The 23928-nt window shown below is 34.7% G+C and overlaps 1 protein-coding gene across 3 annotated transcripts in view; it reads left to right on the forward strand.

Moving 5' to 3' along the window:
* The window catches only part of WDHD1 (WD repeat and HMG-box DNA binding protein 1), a 100834-nt gene that overhangs the window by 1632 nt on the left and 75274 nt on the right, over positions 1-23928 (forward strand). The window contains exons 2-8 of one of the 3 annotated variants that reach the window (XM_074213449.1): positions 256-380; positions 5963-6074; positions 7994-8145; positions 9976-10087; positions 10293-10343; positions 11380-11475; positions 12524-12616. In XM_074213449.1, the coding sequence (XP_074069550.1) occupies positions 304-380; positions 5963-6074; positions 7994-8145; positions 9976-10087; positions 10293-10343; positions 11380-11475; positions 12524-12616 (693 nt within the window). In that variant the 5' untranslated portion in view covers positions 256-303. Of the gene's footprint in view, positions 1-255; positions 381-5962; positions 6075-7993; positions 8146-9975; positions 10088-10292; positions 10344-11379; positions 11476-12523; positions 12617-22705; positions 23315-23928 lie in introns of those variants that run through there. The other 2 variants (XM_074213448.1, XM_074213450.1) reach the window with 2 other exon arrangements.

Consider the following 23928-nt stretch of genomic DNA (forward strand, 5'->3'; position numbering starts at 1 on the left):
TGTCATTTCTCAAAAATCAGTTCTCCACAGAACCTTCCCTCATAGCAAAGATGTACAGTTAAACAAAAACAAACTCATTATTTGAACTTTTCTGAAAAATATATATGCATCATTGCATACCTGAAGTAGACCACCTCTACTGAGAGGAGGTAATTATTTCAATAAAACTCTAGAGACAAGGCTAGTAAGTACATTGGACTGTGTTCTTTATCATCTAGTTTTTATTAACTAACTTAAATTTACCATATTTTAAAGTTTAAGGTAGATTTTTAGAAAAACTTGTTTTGATAGCAAAAGGAGAAGATGCCTGCCACACAAATGCCAATGAGATATGGACATCCAGAAGGGTACACAGATGTTTGTTTTGATGATTCTGGGAGGTAAGTATTTTTCTAATATTTTTATGTAGATAATGAAATATTAGCTTAGGAAACAAAATATGTAAATATGTCAAAATATGTTAAATGTGTAAGCTTTAAGAAATGTAATATACTAGGATAATCCCAAATGAGCAAAGAACTGTTTTAGAGCCAGGAAGATCTGAGTGGCAGTTTTTCACCTCTAAATTAGAAATAATATTATCTATTTTTCTGTTAAAATTAATTATCTGAAATAAAAGGAAACTGAGAATAATTACTTGGCCTTTATGATTTAATTTGCAAAGCTAGCATTTGTATATCAAATAAGACCATCTGACTCCTCAGATGTTAGAGACCCAGATATGAAGAATAAAAAAATGTCCAAAACTTGTTTTGGGTAATCTAACTAGTTAGCTTCTCCTAAGCTTTCTTTCTCCAGTCCCAGAAGTCCTTGCCTTACTGGTGCTTCCCTTTGTAAACAGAAAGCATACAGGGAAAGAGGAAATTGTGGTCAGTAGTTAGCAGTCACCCCCTTTCCTTCCCCACCCTCCCATATTTCTTAGAAGATTCTATTACTTAGCCCCTGGTCAGTCCCCCTTTCTGCTAGAAATTAGAAAGGGAAATTTAGTCTTTAAAACAGCTAAAATTGGGGCAGCTAGGTGGCGCAGTGGATAGAGGACTGGCCCTGGAGTCGGGAGTACCTGAGTTCAAATCTGGTCTCAGACACTTAATAATTACCTAGCTGTGTGGCCTTGGGCAAGCCACTTAACCCTGTTTCCTTCCAAAAAAAAAACCCAACAAAAAAACCAGCTAAAATCTTTGTTTATTTTATTTCTCTAAATTATTCAACACTAAATGTTAGGGTCTTATCCATCTATCCATTCATTAATAACCTAGACTTAAGCTTTGATAGTCTGGCTTAGCGTTTAGGGCTAGCTTTTCCTAAAGTAGGAGCCTAATTCTAGCATCAGACTAAAAATAAACTAATCATTGTTAATTGTTTTCCTTTTCTCACCTCACAGAATTGTTGTTAAATTACAGGTGATAGAATGTATATGTTATTTTGCAAACCAAGTGCTATATAAATGTCAAAATATAGATCCTTTCCCTTATAAAAACATATCAAGGGGGTGGCTAGGTGGCGCAGTGGATAAAGTATACCGGCCCTGGAGTCAGGAGTACCTGGGTTCAAATGCAGTCTCAGACACTTAATAATTACCTAGCCTTGGGCAAGCCACTTAACCCCATTGCCTTGCAAAAACCTAAAAAAAAAAATCAAGATTTCTTTTTATTAAATATTATCAAAAAGTCTTATTTTACTTTAAAATAATATTTTTTATAACTTCTGTTTTTATACCACCTTCATTTTTCCTCTATCCAGTGAGCCATACTTTATAAAAAAGATTAAAACAAATGCTTTTCTTTCTCATTTATTACTTATTCCTCAACTCTTTGTAATTTGACTTCTGTTTCCATCCTATACTGGAATTGCTCTTTCAGAGATTACCAACATATTCAAACAGGTAACTACAATAGCTATAACTGACTTTTAGTTGTTATGTGACATGAAAAATTTACTTAAATTTTCTGAGCCTCTGTAAAACAGAGATAATAATGTTTTTACTAACTAGGTAGCACAAATACCTAGCATTGTGGTGAGGTAGAAAATGCATTGAATTTAGAGTCAGAAGACTTAGGTTAAAATTCCACTGCTTCTCCTTATTATATGACTTTGGGCAAATCATTTTACCTCTCAGTCAAAATTTTCTCATATACACATACATATATATCCTGTAATTCCTGAGAGGGAATTCAATTCACAAAGATTATGTGTTGATTTGGTATACTTTGCCAAATACTTGGAATACAAAAAAAAGATAAAAAAAAAACCTGCCCTCAAGGACTTTTGATACTAATGGAAGAGATAATATATAAATAGGTAAATGTAAGATGTGGTAAGTGGAAGTTAACTCCATCAGTATATTACCACACAGAAAAGTGTGTGTTCATCTCCGACTTTTGGTTAAGCTGACCTTCATTTTCCAGCCTTGTTTTACTTAAGGCTGTTGAGTTCTTTTGCAACAAATGTTGTTTATTTTTCAGGCCTGCTAAGATTTCATATTGTCAATAAGTGTATGCACATTCCATGTACCATTGGTGATGGGACTCATTTTTGCAGAAGATTTTGCACCTTTTTTGGTGTTTTGACTATGGGTAGAATCCTCCATCTGCTGCTTTAAGTAGACCATTTAGGTTAGGTGAAGCAGACGACTTTTAGGGCACTTTTCTTACCCCATCCCCATGCCAGGAGGTAAGAAGTACAGTACTTGAAAAAGTCTGCTCAGTCATTTTAGGGGAGTTTATTGAGCAATGACATGGCCATACCTCTACTTTAGGAAAATCACTTGGACAACTATGTGGAGGATGAGTTGGAGTAAGGAAAGACTTAAGACTGGAAGACTACTTAAAAGTTTATAAAAATAGTCTGGATGAGAAGGGATAAGGGCCTGAAGTAGGATTGTGGCTGTGTAAGATAAAAGGGATTTAAATGAGATATACTATGAAAGTAGAAACAAGATTTTTGGCAACTGCAAGAGTAAGAATTCAAGGGTGACATCAGTGTTGCAAACCTAGGTAACTGAGAGAATGAGAGTGAGTTCAATAGTAGTATCCAGAAGTATAGAAGAATAGTGTTTGGGTGAAAAGATGAGTTCTATTTTAGACATCTTGAATATGAGATGCTTATAATAGGACATCCATTTTTAAGTGTCTAGCAGACAGTTGGTGACATGGGACTGGAACTCAGAAGAAAGACTAGACATATTAATCTTGGAATCTGCCTAGAATCTACCAATTCCTGGGAGCAGATGAGGTCAAGTGAAAGCATGCAGTGAAAAGCAGACTCACAATTAGTGGGCATGACATGGTTGAAAAATCTGTCAGAAGAGACTGAGGGGGTGGTCAGATGAGTAAAAGGAGAAACAAGAAAGAATAGTGTTATGGAAGGAGTGTATCTAGGTAAATAATAATAATATTATATGTTTTTATAACAGGAGCATAATAATTGAAAACATTAGGATAGGTTATCAATATTATAACTAATATAATTATATATTATCGAATAGTATAAATTACATTTTATATTAACAATACTAACAGTAATAATAATAACTAGTATTTCTATAACACTTTAAGGATTGCAAAATGCTTTATTTTTCTTATTTGATCCTCACAACAACCCTGCTAAGGTAGATGCTATTATTATTATTATTCTCATTTTACAAATGAGAAAACTGAGACAGAAAAGACTTTCATGACTTACCCATTTTTAAACAGTGTCATAGTCTGAGGTAGGATTTGAACTTAGGTCTTTTTGACTTCAAGTCCAGTGTTTTATCCATTGCGCTGCATAGCAGCCTAAATAACATATCAAGTTCTACTGAGAGGTTTAGAAGGGTAATGATTGAAAAGATAGCAGTTATTGACAGTAAAGACATTATAAACAATTTTAGAGAGAATTGAATAATAAGATCAGAAACCAGATAGAAAGTATTTGAAGATAGTAAGAAGAGAGAAAGTAGCAGCATTAAGTGTAGCTGACTTTTTCAAGGAGTTTAACTGAGAAGGGGAGAAAATCTATACTTTAACAAGTAAGGATTGCAGAAGAAATTAGGGTGTTTTTGTAAACTATAGGAGGCATAGATGTAGACAGAAAGGAAAGGATGAAGATTATGGGGTGGGGAAACAATCAGCAGTATATAATCAGAAGTGCTAATAGAAAGGTTAGGCTTGACAAGGACGCTTATTCCTTTCGATACAATGGGGGAAGAAGGAAATCGTGAAGATTGATGTGAGAAGGAATTCTTGACTTCAATTTTCTCAGTGAAATATGAGGTGAGTTCCTCTGCTGAGTGGTTTGGAGAGGAGTGTAGCTTGAGACTTGATGTATGAAGAGAAAATTTAGAAGATCTCTTCAAGTTAGAGAATTGATTTAGGGAGTACTAGCAGCCTTGCTTCTGTGAGGGCAAAAGTGATATTAAATAATAAATTCATAAAGGATTTGAACCAATTAGTACTTTTATGACTTCTTCCAGATCCATTTAGCATTATATGACTTGAATTGAAGGAAGTGCATAGTGGGACTTATCAAGGGTTGTGATTGAGCAAGGTGTGTGGTGACAATAGGACAGAGAGGCAAAGGATTTCAAAGTAAAGCATAATGTAGAGTTGAACTGTTTGATCAAGGAGTTAAGATTGAGAAGGGAAGAGAGTGTAGTTAGTACAAGGGTAACCTGAGCAAAGTTTTGAGGATGAGACAGGTTAGAGACAATGTGAAGATGAAGAATAGAATTGGGGGAAGAATAGCATAGGGAAATCTGGAATGAAAAAAAAGATTATCAGATAAAAAAATTCTGATTGAATACTGAAGTGATATACATTTGGGTGATGAAATTATCTAGTATTATCCCTATGTAGAGTTGGGAGGTAGAATAGATGAACAGATCATGGGTATTGATTAGATTGGGGAATTTGGAAATTGGAGTATTTAAGGGAGCATCACTATGTTGAAGTCTCCCATTATCGTGGTAAAGTTTGGGATAGAGAAAGATAATCACTGAACTCATCAGTACCACCATGATCTGAAATGGGTAAAAATTTGGATATAGTAAACTTCAAAGGAAGAGAGGTTTTTAAGTGATCTTAGTAAAGGAAGAGTCTTGAAATGACGATAGGGAACAACTCTTTCACCAGTGAATGATAATTTATGTGTATTTTTAAAAAAAGTGTAATCAATGCTAGAAAGGGTAGCCAAAGAAAGTGTCATCAGGAGGGAGCTGCAAGAGAGGAAGAGGTTTAAAATCACAGGAAAAGTGTTAATTATAGTGCAAGCATTCCAGAGAGCATGATAAAATGGATGGGCAGATTTGGAGTAGGATGTTTTTGAAAAGGGTAGAGGTAGATGGGAATAAATGAGCAGAAGTTGGTATTGAGAAGTGGGTTTGGGGTGAATGAATCCAAGCAGAATATCAACAAATGGAGATGGGTCTTTTGGAGGATCTCTCAAGCCTGACCTCAAGGCAAATGGAGTTAGTCTTAGTTTATTCTGGGAATGCTTGAAGGACCAGAAAGTGACCCAGAGAGCCCAATCAGGAGACAGGAGGTTGAAGTAAGAGGTCTTATGTAAAGTCTTACATAAAAGTGACCTCTATGTTATATGCCACATTTCATATAAACAACAAAGTATTGGGTTCATATTTCTTTGGGCTATTTATTACTTGATATTTTTCTTTCAGTGATCATGACTAAACCATAGCAACTTAAAATTTAAAGCAGGAAGGGTTCCTTAGAAATCTTATCCCTTCCCTGCTTTTTATTGTTTTAAAAGTTGAAAGAGGTTAATGTTATCTTTCATTTAAATGTGAGAGATGTGAGTAAATTTGTCAAATAGCAGCTTGAATCCATGAATAAAAATGGTTACAATGTGATACTTTTTTTATCATTTAATAGGGCAAAAAAGTACATGAGTATTATAATTTATTTTTACCAGTGTGGGATATGTATTTGCATATATATTTATATACATGTAATTTTTTTTTAAACAGTTGTATCATAACTTGTGGAAGTGATGGAGATGTGAGAATTTGGAAGGATCTGGATGACGATGATCCTAAATCTATTAATGTTGGAGATAGGGCTTATTCATGTGCTTTAAAGGTATTCAAAATGATTATAAGATCTTTCAGTTTATGAGTAATCTGAATTTCATACTTTGGCAAATGAATACTTTTTCAGAAGCATATATAATTGTTTATTTAAGCTATAAGAAAAAAATCAGATTGAAAACTTTTCTTTTTAATTTTTATTAAAGATATTATTTGAGTTTTACAATTTTCCCCCAATCTTGCATCCCTCCCCCCACCCCCACCCCACAGATAGCACTCCGTCAGTCTTTACTTTGTTTCCATGTTGTACCTTGATCCAAATTGGGTGTGATGAGAGAGAAATCATATCCTTAAAGAGAACAGAATTCTCAGAGGTAACCAGATCAGACAATAAGACATCTGGGGTTTTTTTTTTTTTCCGAATTAAAGGGAATAGTCCTTGTGCTTTGTTCAAACTCCACAGCTCCTTATCTGGATACAGATGGTACTCTCCTTTGCAGACAGCCAAAAATTGTTCCCAATTGTTGCGCTGATGGAATGAGCAAGTCCTTCAAGGTTGAACATCACTCCCATGTTGCTGTTAGGGTGTACAGTGTTTTTCTGGTTCTGCTCATCTCACTCAGCATCAGTTCATGCAAATCCCTCCAGGTTTCCCTGAAATCCCATCCCTCCTGGTTTCTAAGAGTGAAAACTCTTAACCTTTGAATGCATTTAATAATATGAACATGATTTTCAAACTTTTTTGTTGATTTTTTTGTTTTATATTACTTTCATTCCTAAATATTTTCTTTCTTTTCCATATATCTTTTGTTTAAAAAAAAGAAAAAAGGCAAAACAGTTTAGCAGAACCAACCACACCATTGAATTTAATGCTACATTTAGTGTTCTACATTTAAATAACTCCACATCTCTGCAAAGAAGGAAAGATTGTATATAACTTTAAAATGTTAATTATATGTCAACAATATTAATAAATATTGTTTTTGACTATTTAAAATAATTAGATAGTAGAAAATAAAAATATTACTATAGTGGAGGAAATGGTGAGCCACCAGAATTCAGAAAAATTTGGAAAGACTTAGACTTACTATGGAAGATGCTAACCACTTTCAGAGAAAGGATAAGTGGAAATAAGCATAGTATTGTCTTACATATATGTAGATACGTATGGTTATAGATATCTATGAATGTGTATGTGGATATGTGTATAATATAAGTATGTGTATGTGTGTATCGTATCTCTGAGCTTAATTTTAACCTGGGGAGGGGAGAGAGAGAGAAAATAAAAAGTGCATAGCAGAGAACCAAAAAAAACCTATAAGGAAGCAAATATAAAATGGACAATTCTGAACAAAATGTGTGGTATTTATTATATAGGCTTTCTTGAAAAGGAAATTTTAAAAAATATATTTTATATATTTATTTTTATATTTATAAAAATATTTTATATTTTAAATCCTCTTATGTTTAATGTGCACATGGAATTTTTTCTTATTTTGTATTTAATTAAAATTTAAAAACTATTTAAAAAATTAAATACTTTTTCTTGCTTAAGAGAGTACTTGTTATGCTAGAATCTAGCAAATTGAAATAATAAAGGACAAAGGCAATTTTTCCTCTTGAAAAATAAGCTTTGTCATATTCCTGCTTTTTTTGAATGTTGGGTAAAGAGTGATGAATCAGATTTTAAAATGTTACCTGTGTGTGTGTGTGTGTGTGTGTGTGTGTGTGTGTGTATTTTATCTTTTGAATATTTTGAAAATATACCATAATCAATTATTAGAGAAATGGGAATATTTTTTCTTTAGTCAAGTATTCCAAAAGCTACTCAATTTGGTATTTAGGAGGTTTGATAGCTGTTTGAAGTTTTTGAATATGGAAAAATTTGATGTCAGTTTTGATCCATCCTGTTAAACATTCTTCATTTTACACATTTGTAATTAATAAATTCTTGTTTGTATTTTTTTTTAGAAAGGAAAATTGGTCACCTCAGTATCTAATAATACTATTCAAATTCATACATTCCCTGATGGAGCTCCAGATGGCATACTGACTCGATTCACTACAATTGCAAACCATGTGGTCTTTAATAGAGATGGTACCAAAATTGCTGCTGGATCTGGGTAATGTTTGCTATTGGAAAAGCTAACAGTTTAGTATAAAATGACCTTGACTCAATTTGGGAACAGTCAGTCTTGGAGTGAAAGTGGAAGAACAGGAACACTTGATGTGCTATTTGAATCACTCTGGCTATTTTGGATTTTAATTTGACCTAATTAGGCAGGAAAAGTAACTTATTAGGTCTATACTGGGCATATATTCCAAGGACTTCAATGATTAGATAAAGGTCCAATTATATGCCAAAATATTTGTAGAATTAATCTTTTTTGTTAACAAAGAGCTAGTAACAAGATGGTTCATCATTTTGGGAAATAACTGAAAAAAACTATGGTATGTAAATGTGCTAGAAATATTAATGTAATGTATGAAATGGCCCAGACATTCATTAAAAGGGAATTTTTGTATAAACCAGTATAGAGTGAAGTAAGCAGAACTAGAAGAACAGTATATTATCACAGTGGGGGCAGCTAGGTGGCGCAGTGGATAGAGCACCGACCTTGGAGTCAGGAGTACTTGGGTTCAAATCTGACCTCAGACACTTAATAATTACCTAGCTGTGTGGCCTTGGGCAAGCCACTTAATCCCGTTGCCTTGAAAAACCTAAAAAACAAACAAACAAATAAATAAATAAATAAACTCTAAAAAATAAAAAAAAATTAGTTATGTTCCCAGAGAACAGCAAAAATTACCACACTTGCTCAGAGTCAGTGGACCAGAATATTACCTGTAAGACTCAAGACAAGTCATTTAACCTCTCTGTGCCTGTTTCCTCATTTAAAAATAAGGGATACATGGCCTCAAGTACCTTCCTGCTCTAGATCTATTATAACACTACCATCTTGTGACCTATTGGTTTTGTTACATCTACTACTATTTCACATTATTCTAGGTTTTAAAAATAGTTTTAGGATTGTGAACTCTTTTGAGGAGGGTCCCTGCTCTGTGGTAATGGGGTGTCCTTGACTGAGACCAGGTTCTGAATATGGACAAGGTACCAGAGTCTTGTCCCATGGACAGGAAACTTCGATAATCTCCCCCCACTCCCTTACTTTGCATGGGCTGAATGCTCTGGGAGCAGCTGCTGGGCACCTTCCTGATGGGCAGCCCTGTGGACCTGCTTCTGTTTCCTGGGAACTGGGCTGTGCTGATAGCTGCAGCTGCCCCAAGGGCCATGGCTGTGTTGAGGGCCAAGATGGTCTGGGCTCTGCACTTGCTCTGGCAGAGATTTCCCTGCTGATCTTCCAAGTTGTGTTTGGTGTTCCCTGAGTTGGCACATCAGGAAACTGCTTCTGCTGCCAGGAGCCAGCACTCCCAGGGACCCAGGCGCCCTGTGGGCTGTTCCCAGAAGGTTGGAGCTCCTTCACTCTGGTGTGGTGATCCTGTCTGCGCTGCCACCCTCTTCAATCCTGTGGAACAGTGCCTTCCCATGATCTTCCAGGTTACCTTTGGCTGGAGAATTGCCTCACTGGATGTTTCCTTGGGGTTCTTGTCTCTTGAAAATTTAGTTAGTCATAATTTTAAGGTTTTTGAAATATTTTGGAGAGAGTGCCTGGGAAAGCCTGTTCTCATGCCGCCATCTTGACTCTACCCCACCCCGCCCATAATTTTTAAAACATAATATATTTAACTTGGAGATGTAAACAAGCTTAATATATAGTCAGTGTTGATATTTACTAAATTATTAGGAATTTTGCACATGCAATCTACATGTGCAAGGAGAATTGAAAGTCAAATGAAGTCAAAATCATATTGCTAACATGCTTATATTATTTTGAAGTATGTATTACATTTGAATCATGGTTTTGAAAAAACAGTTATTTCATTGTTTACAGTGATTTTATGGTGAAAATTGTGGATGTGATGGATAGTAGTCAGCAGAAGACATTTCGAGGACATGATGCTCCTGTGTTAAGTGTTTCCTTTGATCCGAAGGATATCTTTCTGGTAGTTTTCTACTTGTTTCCATTTATTCCCTGCTATAAATATCTTCTTTAGATTTATAAGACAATAATTAAGTAGAAATTTATATGCAGTTATAAACTTAATTTGATAAAATTTGATTAATTTTGATAATTTGTTGGGGTTTTTTTTATCATTTGGATGATCTCATGAATAGAAATTTACCTTTAACTCCTATTTCCTCATTCAGGCATCAGCAAGTTGTGATGGCTCAATTAAAGTATGGCAAATCTCAGATCAGGTAAACTCATCCATTTCAATTTAAATATTTGTGTGTATTTTCTTGATTAGCCTAGATATTTACTGTTTATGGTATTGCATGATACCATTAATCTTAATAGCCTAATACTCACTTAGGTGAATACTTTTTTGTCTCTATTGTTTATCTTTGAGTAGCATTAGATGAACTTTTTGTCAATTCACATATTTGAGTATTATAGAAACATAATAGAACTGAAGGATGTATAAATAAGTTATGTTTATAAAGATCTGGAGTTATGCTTTCAAAATCTCCAGTAAGTCCTGGTCCTAACTTTTCCAATTGTGTTGTGTGCCACACTACTGTACAGACACTACTGTCCAGCTTTACTGGAATGAAGTCATATGTACTCATACAGTGTTCCATCACTTGTCTCCCATGCCTGAAATATATTACTTCCTCCTTTCTGCCTCTTAGAATCCCTAGTTTTCTTCAAGTTGCAGCCAAACACCATCTTCTTCATGATGCCTTTGCTGATTTTCATTCCTCCTGCTACTTTCATCTAGTAATTAATTACTTTTTTCCTACTTTATATATTCCTATAAATGAATTAATTGCTGTTTATTAATTGCCTGTCATGTACCAGGCTAAGTATGGAGCTACAAGGAAAAATAAAAGTGTCAGTTTTCAAGGTGCTTACCTATTATGTACATTTGTATTCCACAATAGAATATAAATGGCATATAAAACAAATGCTTGTTGGATGAATGAGTGCATACTATCTATATATAGTATGTACTTTATTATTAATAGTAATAATTTAAAATTTATACCATATATATTTTTGAAAGTACTTACATACAATATTAAGCAAACATTTTCACATTTGTAATTTTAAAAATAATAAATATAATTAAAATAAATTTGCTGCTGTCATTTTGTAAGAATTTTTGGTCATTTAAGAATAAATTTTAACTGAAAAGCTCATATTATGTTTTAAAATCTGTGTATTTGAATTCTGTATAATTTTCTGAGATTTTCACAAAGGGAAATAATTTTCTAATTTTTTAAAAATCAGACATGTGCTATTAGTTGGCCATTGCTACAAAAGTGTAACGATGTGATGAATGCAAAATCAATATGCAGACTTGCTTGGCAACCAAAAAGTGGGAAGGTAAGTAAAACTTGCAAATATTTTAACCTTTATTTTAATTTTTTGCTCAAATCTGACAGTTTTTGATTATGAGGCCTTCAATGTATTTAAAATTTTACAGTTGAAGTTAAAGTTATATAGAAATAATTTAAAACTTTTTTTTCCTATTGAAGTGTTTAAGACTAAAATGGCATATTTTTGAAAATGTACATTCTACATTTAAAAAATACAATTTTTTGCTGTAAAACATCAGGGTTGTTTTCCTTCTACTCCCTTTTCCTCTGTCCTCTTCCATGTAACTGAAATGTATGTGTGTTCATTTAATCATGGTAATGGACTCATTGAAAAGCTGCCTCCATGGTTCTAAAAATAAACCTTTGTGAAACCTAAAAAAAAAAATACAATTTTTATTTCTCTTTTCTTAAATAATTTTCTTAAATAATATTTTAATAATATATTGTTATATTCACAAAATATCTAAATAATCTTTGTGCTGACATGTTTTTTCACATAAATTTTTATTTTGGATCTTAGGGTTAGCATTAGAAACTCATATTATTCTCTTCAGTGTTAATATGTTAATTGTACAAAATGTGTAAGAAATTTTCAATATATGTTTCTCACCTCATGATGGGGTCCTAATGATCTTAAAGTAAGAAAGCTACTTTTAAAATGTTGAAAGAATTCTATTTTTGAAGATGGATAATGGTCTCCTTTCTTTGGCCAATCCATCTCTACATTTCCTTTTCACAAGTCATCCTCATCAGAGGAGACACATTACTTAGGAACACTAAGTTCAAACAGGATATCCATTTCTTAAAGTAGTAGTTGCCAGTTTTTAAGTAATCGTGTCTTCAAGGTTTTAATGTAATAAGTTGAGGAGAGTAGGTTAGACTCTGCACAGTATTATAATAAAAGTGTTTCAACTAGTAATAAATAACTTTATTTTTTCTGATTATAGATAATGCTTCAGTAATGTACATTAAAGTTTTCATTTACTTTTTCTTTTTTAAATTAAACTTAGCCCAAAGTTGTTTAATATGATTTAAAATATTTATCTTCCTAATAGCTACTGGCAGTTCCAGTAGGAAATAGCATCAAGCTATATAGAAGAGAAACTTGGAGAAATGAATTTGATCTGTCAGATAATTTCATCACTCTGGTAGGTTTTATTGATTTCTTTCTCAAGAGGGAGAGAATGTTTAATGTACGCTGCTTACCTTGATAAAATAAACTCAGATGTCTTTGGTATTTTAGTCTGGCTATTGATGCTTTAGTTGTGTATTTCTTGCCAAAGCTTCAGGTTGCAGTTTTGATTATTACATAGTAATCAAAGATCATAAGATGCACTATTGTAGGGGAAGATTTCATGGTCATACAAGCAGTAGAGCAAATACACAAAATAAAAATCAACAATTTTGCTTTTTTAAAATTTAAGTTTTTGTACAAACAAATCTAATTAGATCTGCTTTAGAAAATTACCTCTAAAGGCCTGCTTTTCCCCTTTTTCCCCCTCCCCTGATCTTTGATATTTCTACCAAAGTTACCAACAATGTGAAAGGATAGATTTTGAGTGAGAAAGATCTATTGTTGAAAATCTCTCCTATCAAATACCCACTATATGATCATAAACAGAAACATACATATTTGCCTCTGTAAAGCCTATCAGATGATATTTATATAGATATATATCCAAATTCTCATATTAATTGTATATGATATAATAATCAAATATTAAGTACATCTATTTAATAAATATTTGGATTGGACTGGCTAGATGGTGCAATGGATAGAGCACCACCCTTGGAGTGAGGAGGACCTGTGTTCAAATCCACTCTCAAACATATACTAGTTATATGACTCTGGGCAGGTCACTTAATATCCATTGTCTTTTCCCTATCTTCACTTCCCCCTCCCCCAAAGAAAAGGAAACAGGTAAATGAAAAAAAATCTTGGCAACAAGTTGCTCTGATAAAATTTTCATATCCAAGATATATAAAAAATGGATATAATCTTCTCAAACTGAGAACCATTTCTATGTAGATAAATAGAAAAAAGGATATAAATAAGCAGTCCTCAAAGGAAGAAATCCAAGTTAGCAATGGCCATAAGAAAAGATGTTCTAGAGCATTAATAATTAGAGAAATGCAAATTAAAACAACTTTGAAGTTTCATCTCATAACCATCAGACAAAGAAGGAAAATAATATGTTGGAGCGACTTTGGGAAAACATATATACTAGCACACTGTTGGTAGGAAGAAACAAAGGAAAGAAGAAAAAAACATTTTATTAAGCATTAAATTATTCTATTTGCCAGGTATTGTGCTAATATTTCATTTGATCCTCACAACAAACCTAGTAGTCAGATGCTGTTATTATTTCTGGGACAGCTAGGTGGTGCAGTAGATAGATCACTGACCCTGGAGTCAGGAAGACTTGAATACAAATCTTGCCTCAGACATTTACTGCTGGGTCACCATGGGCAAGTCACTTAAACTTATTTGTTTCAGTTTTCTCATCTGTAAAATGAGCTGGAGAAGGAAATGGCCTACCACTCCAATATCTTTGCCAAGAAAACTCCAAATTAGGATGTGGGAGAGTTGGACACGAATGAAATGACAATTATTATTTCTGTTTTACAGTTGAGGAAACTGAGGCAAATAGAGATTAGATCTTAATTTACCCAGGTTGGTGTACCTGTTCCAGGAACTGGTCCAGCCATTCTGGAAAACAGTTTGGAACTATGCCCCCAAAGTAACAACACTTTGTGAACCCTCTGACCCATTTACTAGAATTCTTCAAAGATAAAGGTAAAAGATTATACATACAGGATATTTATAATAGCTCTTATTGGAGTTGCCAAATATTACAAACTAAGGGGTGTCATTCTATTGGGAAATGGTAAATGATTGTGCTAAATGAATGTAATGGAATATTATTGTTATTCTAGGATTCCTGACTTTTATCTCACTCTACATAGCCAATCTGTTTTCAGTGTCTGTTGTTTTCACCTTTGCCATATCTCTCAGTTACATCCCCTTCTCTTCTCTGACACTGCCACTGCTCTAGTGCAAGCTCTTATCATCTCACTTCTAGAGTGTTAGAGTATTACAATAATCTGCTGATGGATCTGCCTGCCTCAAGTTTCTTCCCACTCCAATCCATCCACCATTCTGCCATTAAAGTTATTTTCCTGAAGTACAATTCTCATTATGTCATCTATCATCCCTTCTTCCCAACCCCACCCCTTGTACACATGCTCAATAAACTTCAATGGCTTCTTGTTACCTCCATGATCAAATAAGAAATGTTCTGTTTGTCTATCAAAGCCTTTCCTTCTTGGTTTTACCTCCCTTTTACTTTTCCAGTCTTCCTATACTTTACTCCATGACACATTTTTAGATCTAATTATATTCCATATACAAGACACTCCGTCTCTACACTGGGCATTCTCTCTGACTGTCCCCATTCCTCTAGCACTCTTCCCACCACCACTCAGACTGCTTTCTTCCCTTGGCCTCCTCTAAGTCTCAGCTAAAATCCCATCTTTAGGAAGTTTTCTTTAAGTCCTCTTTAATTCCAGTGCCTTCCCTCTTTTAATTATTTTCTATTTATCTTGGGTTTTTTGTTTGTTTGTTTGTTTGTTTTTTAGGTTTTTGCAAGGCAAATGAGGTTAAGTGGCTTGCCCAAGGCCACACAGCTAGGTAATTATTAAGTGTCAGAGACCGGATTTGAACCTAGGTACTCTGGTACTCAGGGCCGGTGCTTTATCCACTGCGCCACCTAGCCACCCCCATAGTATATATTTGTTTACATATTGTCTCCTACATTAGACTGTAAGCTACTTGAGTGGAAGAATTATCTTTTGCTTCTTTTTATTTCTCCAGTGCTAAGCACAGTACCATACACATAGTAGGCCTTTAATAAATATTCACTGATCATAAGAAATGATAAAGTGAAAGAATTTCATCAACAGATGCAGAGTAAAGAGCGCAAATTAGGGGGAAAATTTATATACTGACAACCTGATAGAGAAAAGCAACTTTGAAAGACTTTCTAACTCTTATCAATGTCCACCTTCCTTTCTTCCAGCCAGTGAAAAAGAGTGACTGACTTATTCTCCTAATAGCCCTCTTTCCATTCCTCCCTGGCAAATTTTGCTTCTCAGGGAGTGACTTTAGTATGGGAGAATGAGAGGATGGATTCCATTTCATTAATAAGGACCAAGGACAGTTGCAAGAAAAACCTGAGGGTATTTGTCAGTTGTAGAATTCAATGCCTTGGCTAGCTCACATATAATTTGCTTTTGAAAAGTCAGTTAATTTGATTGGAAGCTTCTGGTAAAAATTATTCTTTATCATTTTTCATGTGGATAAATTGGGGAGTTATAAATACTTTCATACATAAAGATGAATTCTCTGTCCAGCTAATTCTCCATTGGTTAGCAAAGGAGGAAGTAACATTTTAATATTTTTATTTAAAGATTTAGTTCCAAATTCCATTCCTCCATCTTCCCTTCATCCTTCACCCTTCCCCAATAGTAAGCAATCATAAATAAGTTATGCAAGTGCAATTATATAAACCATTTCCATATTAGTCATTTTGTACAAGAAGATTCAAAAAAAGGGGGGGAATGAAAGTAAAAAATAGTGTGCTTCAGTCAATAACAATTCTTTCTCTGAAAGTGGATAGTAGGGCAGCTAGTAGGTGGTGCAGTGAAAAGGAGCACCATCTCTGGAGTCAGGAAGACCTGAGTCCAAATCCGACCTCAGCTACTTAATAATTATCTAGCTCTGTGGCCTTGGGCAAGTCACTTTAACCCCATTGCCTTCCAAAAAAGCCTAAAAAAGAAAGTGGATATTTTGCTTCATCTTTAGATCTTTGAAATGTCTTGGGTTATTATTGTACTTCTGAAAATAATTTAAGTCATTCGTTGTTCTTCATGGAAACAATATTGTTGCTGTGCTCAATATTTTCCTGGTTCTGCTCACTTCACTGGTGATGCATCATTTCATGTAAGTATTTCCAGAATTTTTTTTTTGGAATTATCCTGCTTCTCATTTCTTATAGCACAGTAATATTCCATTTCAATCACATTTAGCCTTTCTTCAAGATATGGGCATCCATTTGATTTCCAATTCTTAAGCCACCATAAAAAGGGCTGGTATAAATATTTTTATGCAAATTGATTCTTTTTTGGGGGGAGGGTCTTAGATATGAATCTTGCAGTGGTAATGCTGAATCAAAGGGTTTGCACGGTTTTATAGCTCTTTGGGCATAGTCCCAAACTGATGAATGTAAACGGCTGGAGGGAGGAATAGAATTTGTTTTCCGAATTACTGATTGGTTGGATCAGTTCACAACTCCAACAGCAATGTAATAATGTCCCAGTATTCCCATATCCCTCCAACATCTAAAATTTTCCCTTTTTGTCATGTTAGCCGCTCTGATGGAGGTGAGATGCTATCTCAGAGTTACTTGAATTTGCATTTCTCTGATCATTAGTGATTTTTAGAGCATTTTTTATTTGATTATAGGTAGCTTTGATTTCTTTGACTAAAAACTTGTTCATATCCTTTGAGCGTTTATTAGATGGTGAATGACTTGTTTTATAAATTCCACTCAGTTCTCTGTATATTTGACAAATGAGGTCTTTATCAGAAATACTTGTTGCAAAATTTTCCCCCCCAGTTTTCTGCTTTCCTTATAATTTTGGTTGCATTGATTTTATATTTTATATTATGTATTGCTCTCTTTATCTTCGGTCCTAACTTCTTCCCTTATCCATAAATCTGACAGATAAACTATTCCATCCTATCATAATTTGCTTATGGTTATCACCCTTTATGGGTAAGTACTCTACCCATTTTGACCTTATTTTGGTAGATGATGTGAGATATTGGCCTGTATCTAGTTTCTGTCATACAGTTTTCCCAGCAATTTTTGTCAAATAATAAGTTTTTATTCCAGAAGCTTGGACTTTGGGGTTTATCTTATAGATTACTGTGTTCATTTACCATAATGTAATTTGTAATGTAATATTCCTCTTATCCACCACTCTGTTTCTTAGCCAATACCAGATTGTTTTTATAATACAATTTGAGATCTGGTAAACCTAGCCCACCTTTTTCTCACTGATTATCTTGATATCCTTAAGCATTTGTTCTTCCAGATGAATTTTGTGATTATTTTTTCTAGCTCTAGAAAATAATTTTTTGATAGTTTGATTGGTATGCCACTGAATAAGTAAATTAATATAGGTAGAATTGTCATTTTTATTCTTTTGACTTGGCTTGGCCATGAGCAATTAAGGTTTTTTTTTCCATTGTTCAGATCTATTTTATTTTTGTGAGAAGTGTTTTATAATTGAGTGGGTTTGTCTTGACAGGTTGACTTTTCAAGAATTTTTTATTGTCTATAGTTATTTTGAATGTAATTTCTCTTTCTATCTGTTGCTGAGGAGGAAGCAAAATTTTTAAAAGAGATAGATTTAATGGACTGAATTTTTGCCCATATAATGGTCAGGCCTGATTCAGCCTGGTCTTTGTTTTTAGTTTAGGTTAGATATTGAAATTATGCACTTTTAACACTAAAATAGAGCTTTTCTTAGTTATAGCCTAGCAAGAATACTGCAGCTCTTAGCTTGCATCTGATCAGCAATGATCTACTGTGGTGACTTGTGGTATCTTTGGGACATCCATCAAGCCTGAAGGACCCCAATCCCATATTGCTGGTACTTTTTACTTTATGTGACCTGGAAGCCTTGCCAGAGTCAGTAGGAAGCTTATATCAACCGAGGAATGATGTGAACCTTAGCAGCCTACCTGTCATTTAGGTCTAAAGGACGGCTTTATCATTCAGTCATTAATCATTTCTTAAGTGTCAAGCACTGCACTAAGTGCTAGAGATATAAAAAGAGGCAAAAGAAAGTCTCTGCCCTGAAAGAGTTCAGTGTCTAAAGTAGTAAATAACAAGCAATGACATACATACAAACTATTTCCAGATTAATGAGGAAAAAATTAAGAGGGAAGGCATTATATTTGAGAGTGGTTGAGAAAGGCTTCCTGTAAAAAATGGGATTTTATTGGGATTTTAAAGGAACCTGAGAGGTCAGTGGCTAGAGTGAAGGAGAGCATTCCAGGCATGGGAGACAGACAGAGAAAATACCTATAGCTGAGAGATGGAACAGGCAGGACACTAATGTCACTATTAAAGAGAATGTGATATGGAATTAAAAGATTAATAAGACTGGAAAGATAAATGTTTAAGTTATATAGAGATTTGAACACCAAACAATGTTTTGTATTTGGTCCTGAAGGCAATAAACTGTCGTTTATTGAGTAGTGGGTTGACATGATCAAATTTGCTTTTTAGAAAGATCATTTTAATAACTGAATGAACAATGGTTTGGGTAGGTAGAAAGGCTTGAGGCAGGCAGACCCATGATAGGCTAGTCCAGGCATGAGAGCCTGGAGATATTTGAGAGATGTTGCATAGGTGAAATTGGGGGGACCATGAGAGATAGTGAGGAATTGAGGATGTTATCTTGGTTGCAGACTTGAGGAACTGGAAGAATGATATTGTACTCCACAGTAATAGGGAGCATAGAAAGAGGGGAGGGTTTAGGGGGAAGGAAAGAAATATGAGATTGGAAGTCACCAGAGAGGTTAGGGCATGTTAGGGGGTTTTGTAAATCATTAACATGCAGATGATAATTAAATTTATGGGAGTTTATGAGATTACTAAGTGAAGCAGTAAAAGGATAGGAAAAAAGAGGACCCAGGACAGAACCTTGAGGGATAGTTAGAGGGCATGATCTGGAGAGGATCCAGGAAAGAAGACTGAGAAGGAATGGTCAGATAAATAGGAGGATCAGAAGAAAGTGGTACCCTAAAAACCTAGAGAGAAGAAACTTTTTTTGTGTGTGTTTTGGAAGATTAAGATTAAGTGACTTCCCCAAGCTAAGTAATTATTGTCTGAAGCTGAATTTGAACCCAGGTCCTCCTGATTCCACTGCTCCACCTAACTGCCCCGAGAAAAGATACTATTGAGGAGGAGAAGATAGTAAATAGCATGAAAAACTGCAGAGAAGCCTTTGGAAAGAGTAGTTTGAATGGAATGGTGAGGTCAGAAACTAGATTAAAGGGAGATTAGAAGAGAGGGAATAGAGAGTATAACTGTCTATTGTAGATGACCTTTTCAAGGAATTTAACCATAAAGAGCAGAAGTGATATAGGACAATATTAATTGAGAGTGGAAGGATCAAGACAAAATTTTTTTCAGGATAAGTGAAATAGGTATGTTTGTATGTAATAGGAAAGGAGCCAGCTTTATCGTCTTTCAGGGAAAGAACCAGTCTAATCAATATGGGATGGGTACATGGCAGGGGAGGAAAGGAATATTAATTTAGGTTGTGGTCTTATTATATACTACCTCTTGCTGGCAAGGTCCTAAGTATCTTTGAAAAGCTCTTTTTTCATGTAAGTGACCTTAGAACTTCTACTGGACAATTCTAATTTCCTGCACATGAGGACCAAAAATCCTAACCTTTACTCCTCCCTTATATCTGGACCATGTTTAGTGAGTGATGTTCAAACTTTGCAGTTCACTGGGAGGTGAGGGATGTCTTTAAATTGTTATTGACAATGAATAGAAACAGCATTAAGAAAATCAGGAACACAGCATAGATGACATCTATTATGACTAAGAGGTCATAAATTTATCCAACATAAAACAGAATCTTAGTTGATATTGAGAGTTCCCCCTGTGTCACTTTCCACTCAATATTCCCTGCCTCTTTCATTAAGGCACCTTCTTCCTGATACCAAAATCTTTACTCCTTTTAAAGTTTCTGAGGAGGAGCTATCGTATTCTTTTGTAGGGGCTGGATAAGTATTCTCCCCTCATCTTCATCCAGGGTCTCAGAATTACTGTCCAGGCAGTCTAGTGATCCCCCTTTTTCATGTTAATATACATTCATTCTAGTTAATGTATGCTGTTAAAAAGCAAGGTATTTCCAAACAATAGACTTGTTGATCTTTCAAGTTCTTTCCTGGGAAGTTGTCTGAACCATCTCAGAGAAAAGGAAATGTGCCTCTTGAGGAAGACCTGTGATAATATTCAGAATATCTTTTGAAGTGATAAAGAACATCAGCCTCTAGATGCACTGGGAAAGGAATAAGAAAAGGCTGAGAAGGGTCAGTCAGTTCTGTATCCAGAAACAGTCCATTCTTATTTACTTGGTTTTCTTGAAGATGGAATCTAAGAAACTGCTAAATTCCCTCCCCTCCCTTAGGGTTTTATTGATTCATCATGAATATAACTTGGATATGACTTGAACAGTGAGAGGCATAAGAGCAAACTTCTTTTTTTTTAATTTATTTTTATTAAAGATATTTGAGTTTTACAGTTTTCCCCCAATCTTGCTTCCCTCCCCCCACCCCCACCCCACAGATAGCACTCTGTCAGTCTTTACTTTGTTTCCATGTTGTACCTTGATCCAAATTGGGTGTGATGAGAAAGAAATCATATCCTTAAAGAGAACAAAATTCTCAGAGGTAACAAGATCAGACAATAATATATCTGGGTTTTTTTCTAAATTAAAGAGAATAGTCCTTGTACTTTGTTCAAACTCCACAGCTTATCTAGATACAGATGGTACTCTCCTTTGCAGACAGCCCAGAATTGTTCCCAATTGTTGCACTGATGGAATGAGCAAGTCCTTCATGGTTGAACATCACTCCCATGTTGCTGTTAGGGTGTACAGTGTTTTTCTGGTTCTGAAGAACAGACTTCTTAACCTGAAGTGGGATGAGAGGGCCATTTGGTTTTGATGGTTGCTGTAATTAGCATAAAGAACCCAGTTATATCTTTTCTTTAAAGAGTTTCAGATAGACCTAAGCCTAATTTGATGACAGTGGACCCATTCTCTAATATCTACTTCAGACTGGTTGTTAGGACTTTAACAGAGACCTTGTATGGTTTCTGATGTGAGCTAAGATATCCCACAAAAAACATGCAGGAAAAGTCACCAACAATATTTGTTTTTTGGTCCTAATATCAAAGAAGAGAGTGATTGAGTTTTGTCCTCTCACAAACCATTGCCCTGCAGTCAATATAAATGACATCCTTTTCTTCCCTACATTGTTCTCTTACATGACCATCAAAAAGGCACAGTGTACTCCACTGGAATGACTTGCATTTTCATTCTCTAGAATAATCTGTTAAATGACTGCCTAAGTCCAGTTGGGTATACTTTTCTGTTGTCTTTTTTTTTTAGGTTTTTGCAAGGCAAATGGGGTTAAGTGACTTGCCCAAGGCCATACAGCTAGGTAATTAAGTGTCTGAGGACAGATTTGAACTCAGGTACTCCTGACTCCAGGGTCAGTACTCTATCCACCGAGCCACCTAGCTGCCCCTGGGTATACTTTTCTAGTAGTTTATGAAGTCATTGGTAAAACAGTCAGACAAAAGATTCAGATTCTCTTAGGTGAGGAAATGCTGGGAAATTCTCTTTCATTAAATGTCCATTTTCCTCCTTGTAGGATTATACTTGTTTTTTCCAAATAGGCTATATTTAGTGTTAGAGATTTTTATCTTTTGGGTTTCAGAATATTATATCCCAAGCTCTCTTGACAAATATTGTGTCACCCTAATGGTTGATCTTGGTTCTTAAACTCTTACTTTTTGACTATTTGTGATTTTTTTTCCTTTACCTAGAAACTTTGGATTTTGGTTATCATCTATCTGAGAATTTTCATTTTGGACTTTCTTTCAGAAGATTGGTTGATTTTTTTTTCCTTTTCACTTTGTATCTGGTCCTAATGAATCTAGGAAGTTTTTGCTTATGATTTCTTAAAATATGGTATACTGGGCCCCCCCCCCACTCCTTATACTATCTTTCTTTGTTTCCCAGGTTAATTGATTTTATATTATATATATATACACCTTATATTTTTTCTTTTGACGTTTGATTATATTTCTTATTGTATTTTATTATATTTTAATATATTATATTTTCATATTTCTTTATTATATTTATATTTTATTTATTTTATTCTTTATTATATTTCTTATTCATCTAGTCATTGCTTTATATTTGGTTTATCCTTAGTTTTTCACTTTAATAAATTTTATTTGGTTTCCAATTATGTACAATGATGTTTCTACCTATCTTTTTTGAATTTTACAATTTTTCCTTCCCCTTCCCCCCACAGAAGGCAATCTGATAATCTTTACATTGTTTTCATGCTATACATTGATCAGAATTGAATGTGTTGAGAGGAAAAAACATATCCTTGAGGAAGAAATAAAATATAGGAAAATTATGTAGTACATAAGACAACTTTTTAAAAAAAATAATTGAAGGTAATAATCTTTGGTCTTTGTTTAAACTCCATAATTCTTTCTCTGGATAGAGATGGTATTCTCCAATGCAGATACCCTAAAATTGTCCCTGGTTATTGTACTGATGGAATGATCCAGTTCATTAATTTTCCTGTTAGGGAGTTCATTTTTAGTTTTCAGAAATTTCACTTCTTGTGTAAGATTTTGCCACTGTTTGAAACTATTATTGCTCTCTATCCTTTCCTCCCCATCTGTCATTTCATTTAACTCTATCTTTTTGTTTCTTCATCTCTTCTAGGTACTCTAATAGCCTTTGTTGCTATTCTTTTCTTTTAGTCTCTCCATGAACTTATAGAGTCATTATATTTCTGTTTATCTCTTCATTGTTTTTTGTATTTTTTTTCTGTTTACTCTTATCTCACTTTGGTTTCTAGATTTTGCTATGGTCAGATTCTGCTTTCTCATGTACTACTGACTGATATGGGAAGGCCCTGCTTACTTCTAGTGAAGTGGGTAAGACTAAGCCCTGCCTTCTGAAAGACTTCCTGGATTTGGTAGTTTAACTTTGGTTTTGACCCTGTCCTCTTTTCTGTCTTTTTGCACAGTCCTAAACTGAGAGTTGACTTTGTTTCTTACTGTTAGTCTGACAGGCTTGATAAGATGTTGTTTCTTCTATTAGCAGGCTTCCTGTAAGACCCCCAAATACTTTGCTTCCCAGGACCTGCCCTAGCTCTGGTTCTGCCTGTGAATCCCCTGGTTTGGCCTTGCTTCCCCTGGTTTGGCCTTGCTTCCTGGTTTGCCTTATGCTTTGGAACTTGTTGCCTGAATGTTTGTTGGATCTTTTCTCTTGCTGTCCTGGTTTTGGCTTTTGGCATTCTGTTTGGCTGCCCTACCTTTGTCCTGCTCTGCCTCTGGCTCCTGCTATGGTTCAGAAGCAGGGTGCCTGAGCCTATTTTTTATTACTGGACTAGCCTTGTTTCCTGTTCTTAGTCTACACTGCTTGAGTTCTTTGGCTTCTGCCTCTCCTAGCTTATCTATAGAACTTTTAAAGGATTCTGGTAGTCATTTTATATAATCCTGGATTTGATGTAATAACTTATAGCTCTTTTAGTTTCTTTACATTACTC

The sequence above is a fragment of the Macrotis lagotis genome, chromosome 1 (genome assembly GCF_037893015.1).
Source record: "Macrotis lagotis isolate mMagLag1 chromosome 1, bilby.v1.9.chrom.fasta, whole genome shotgun sequence".
Lineage (NCBI taxonomy): Eukaryota > Metazoa > Chordata > Mammalia > Peramelemorphia > Peramelidae > Macrotis > Macrotis lagotis.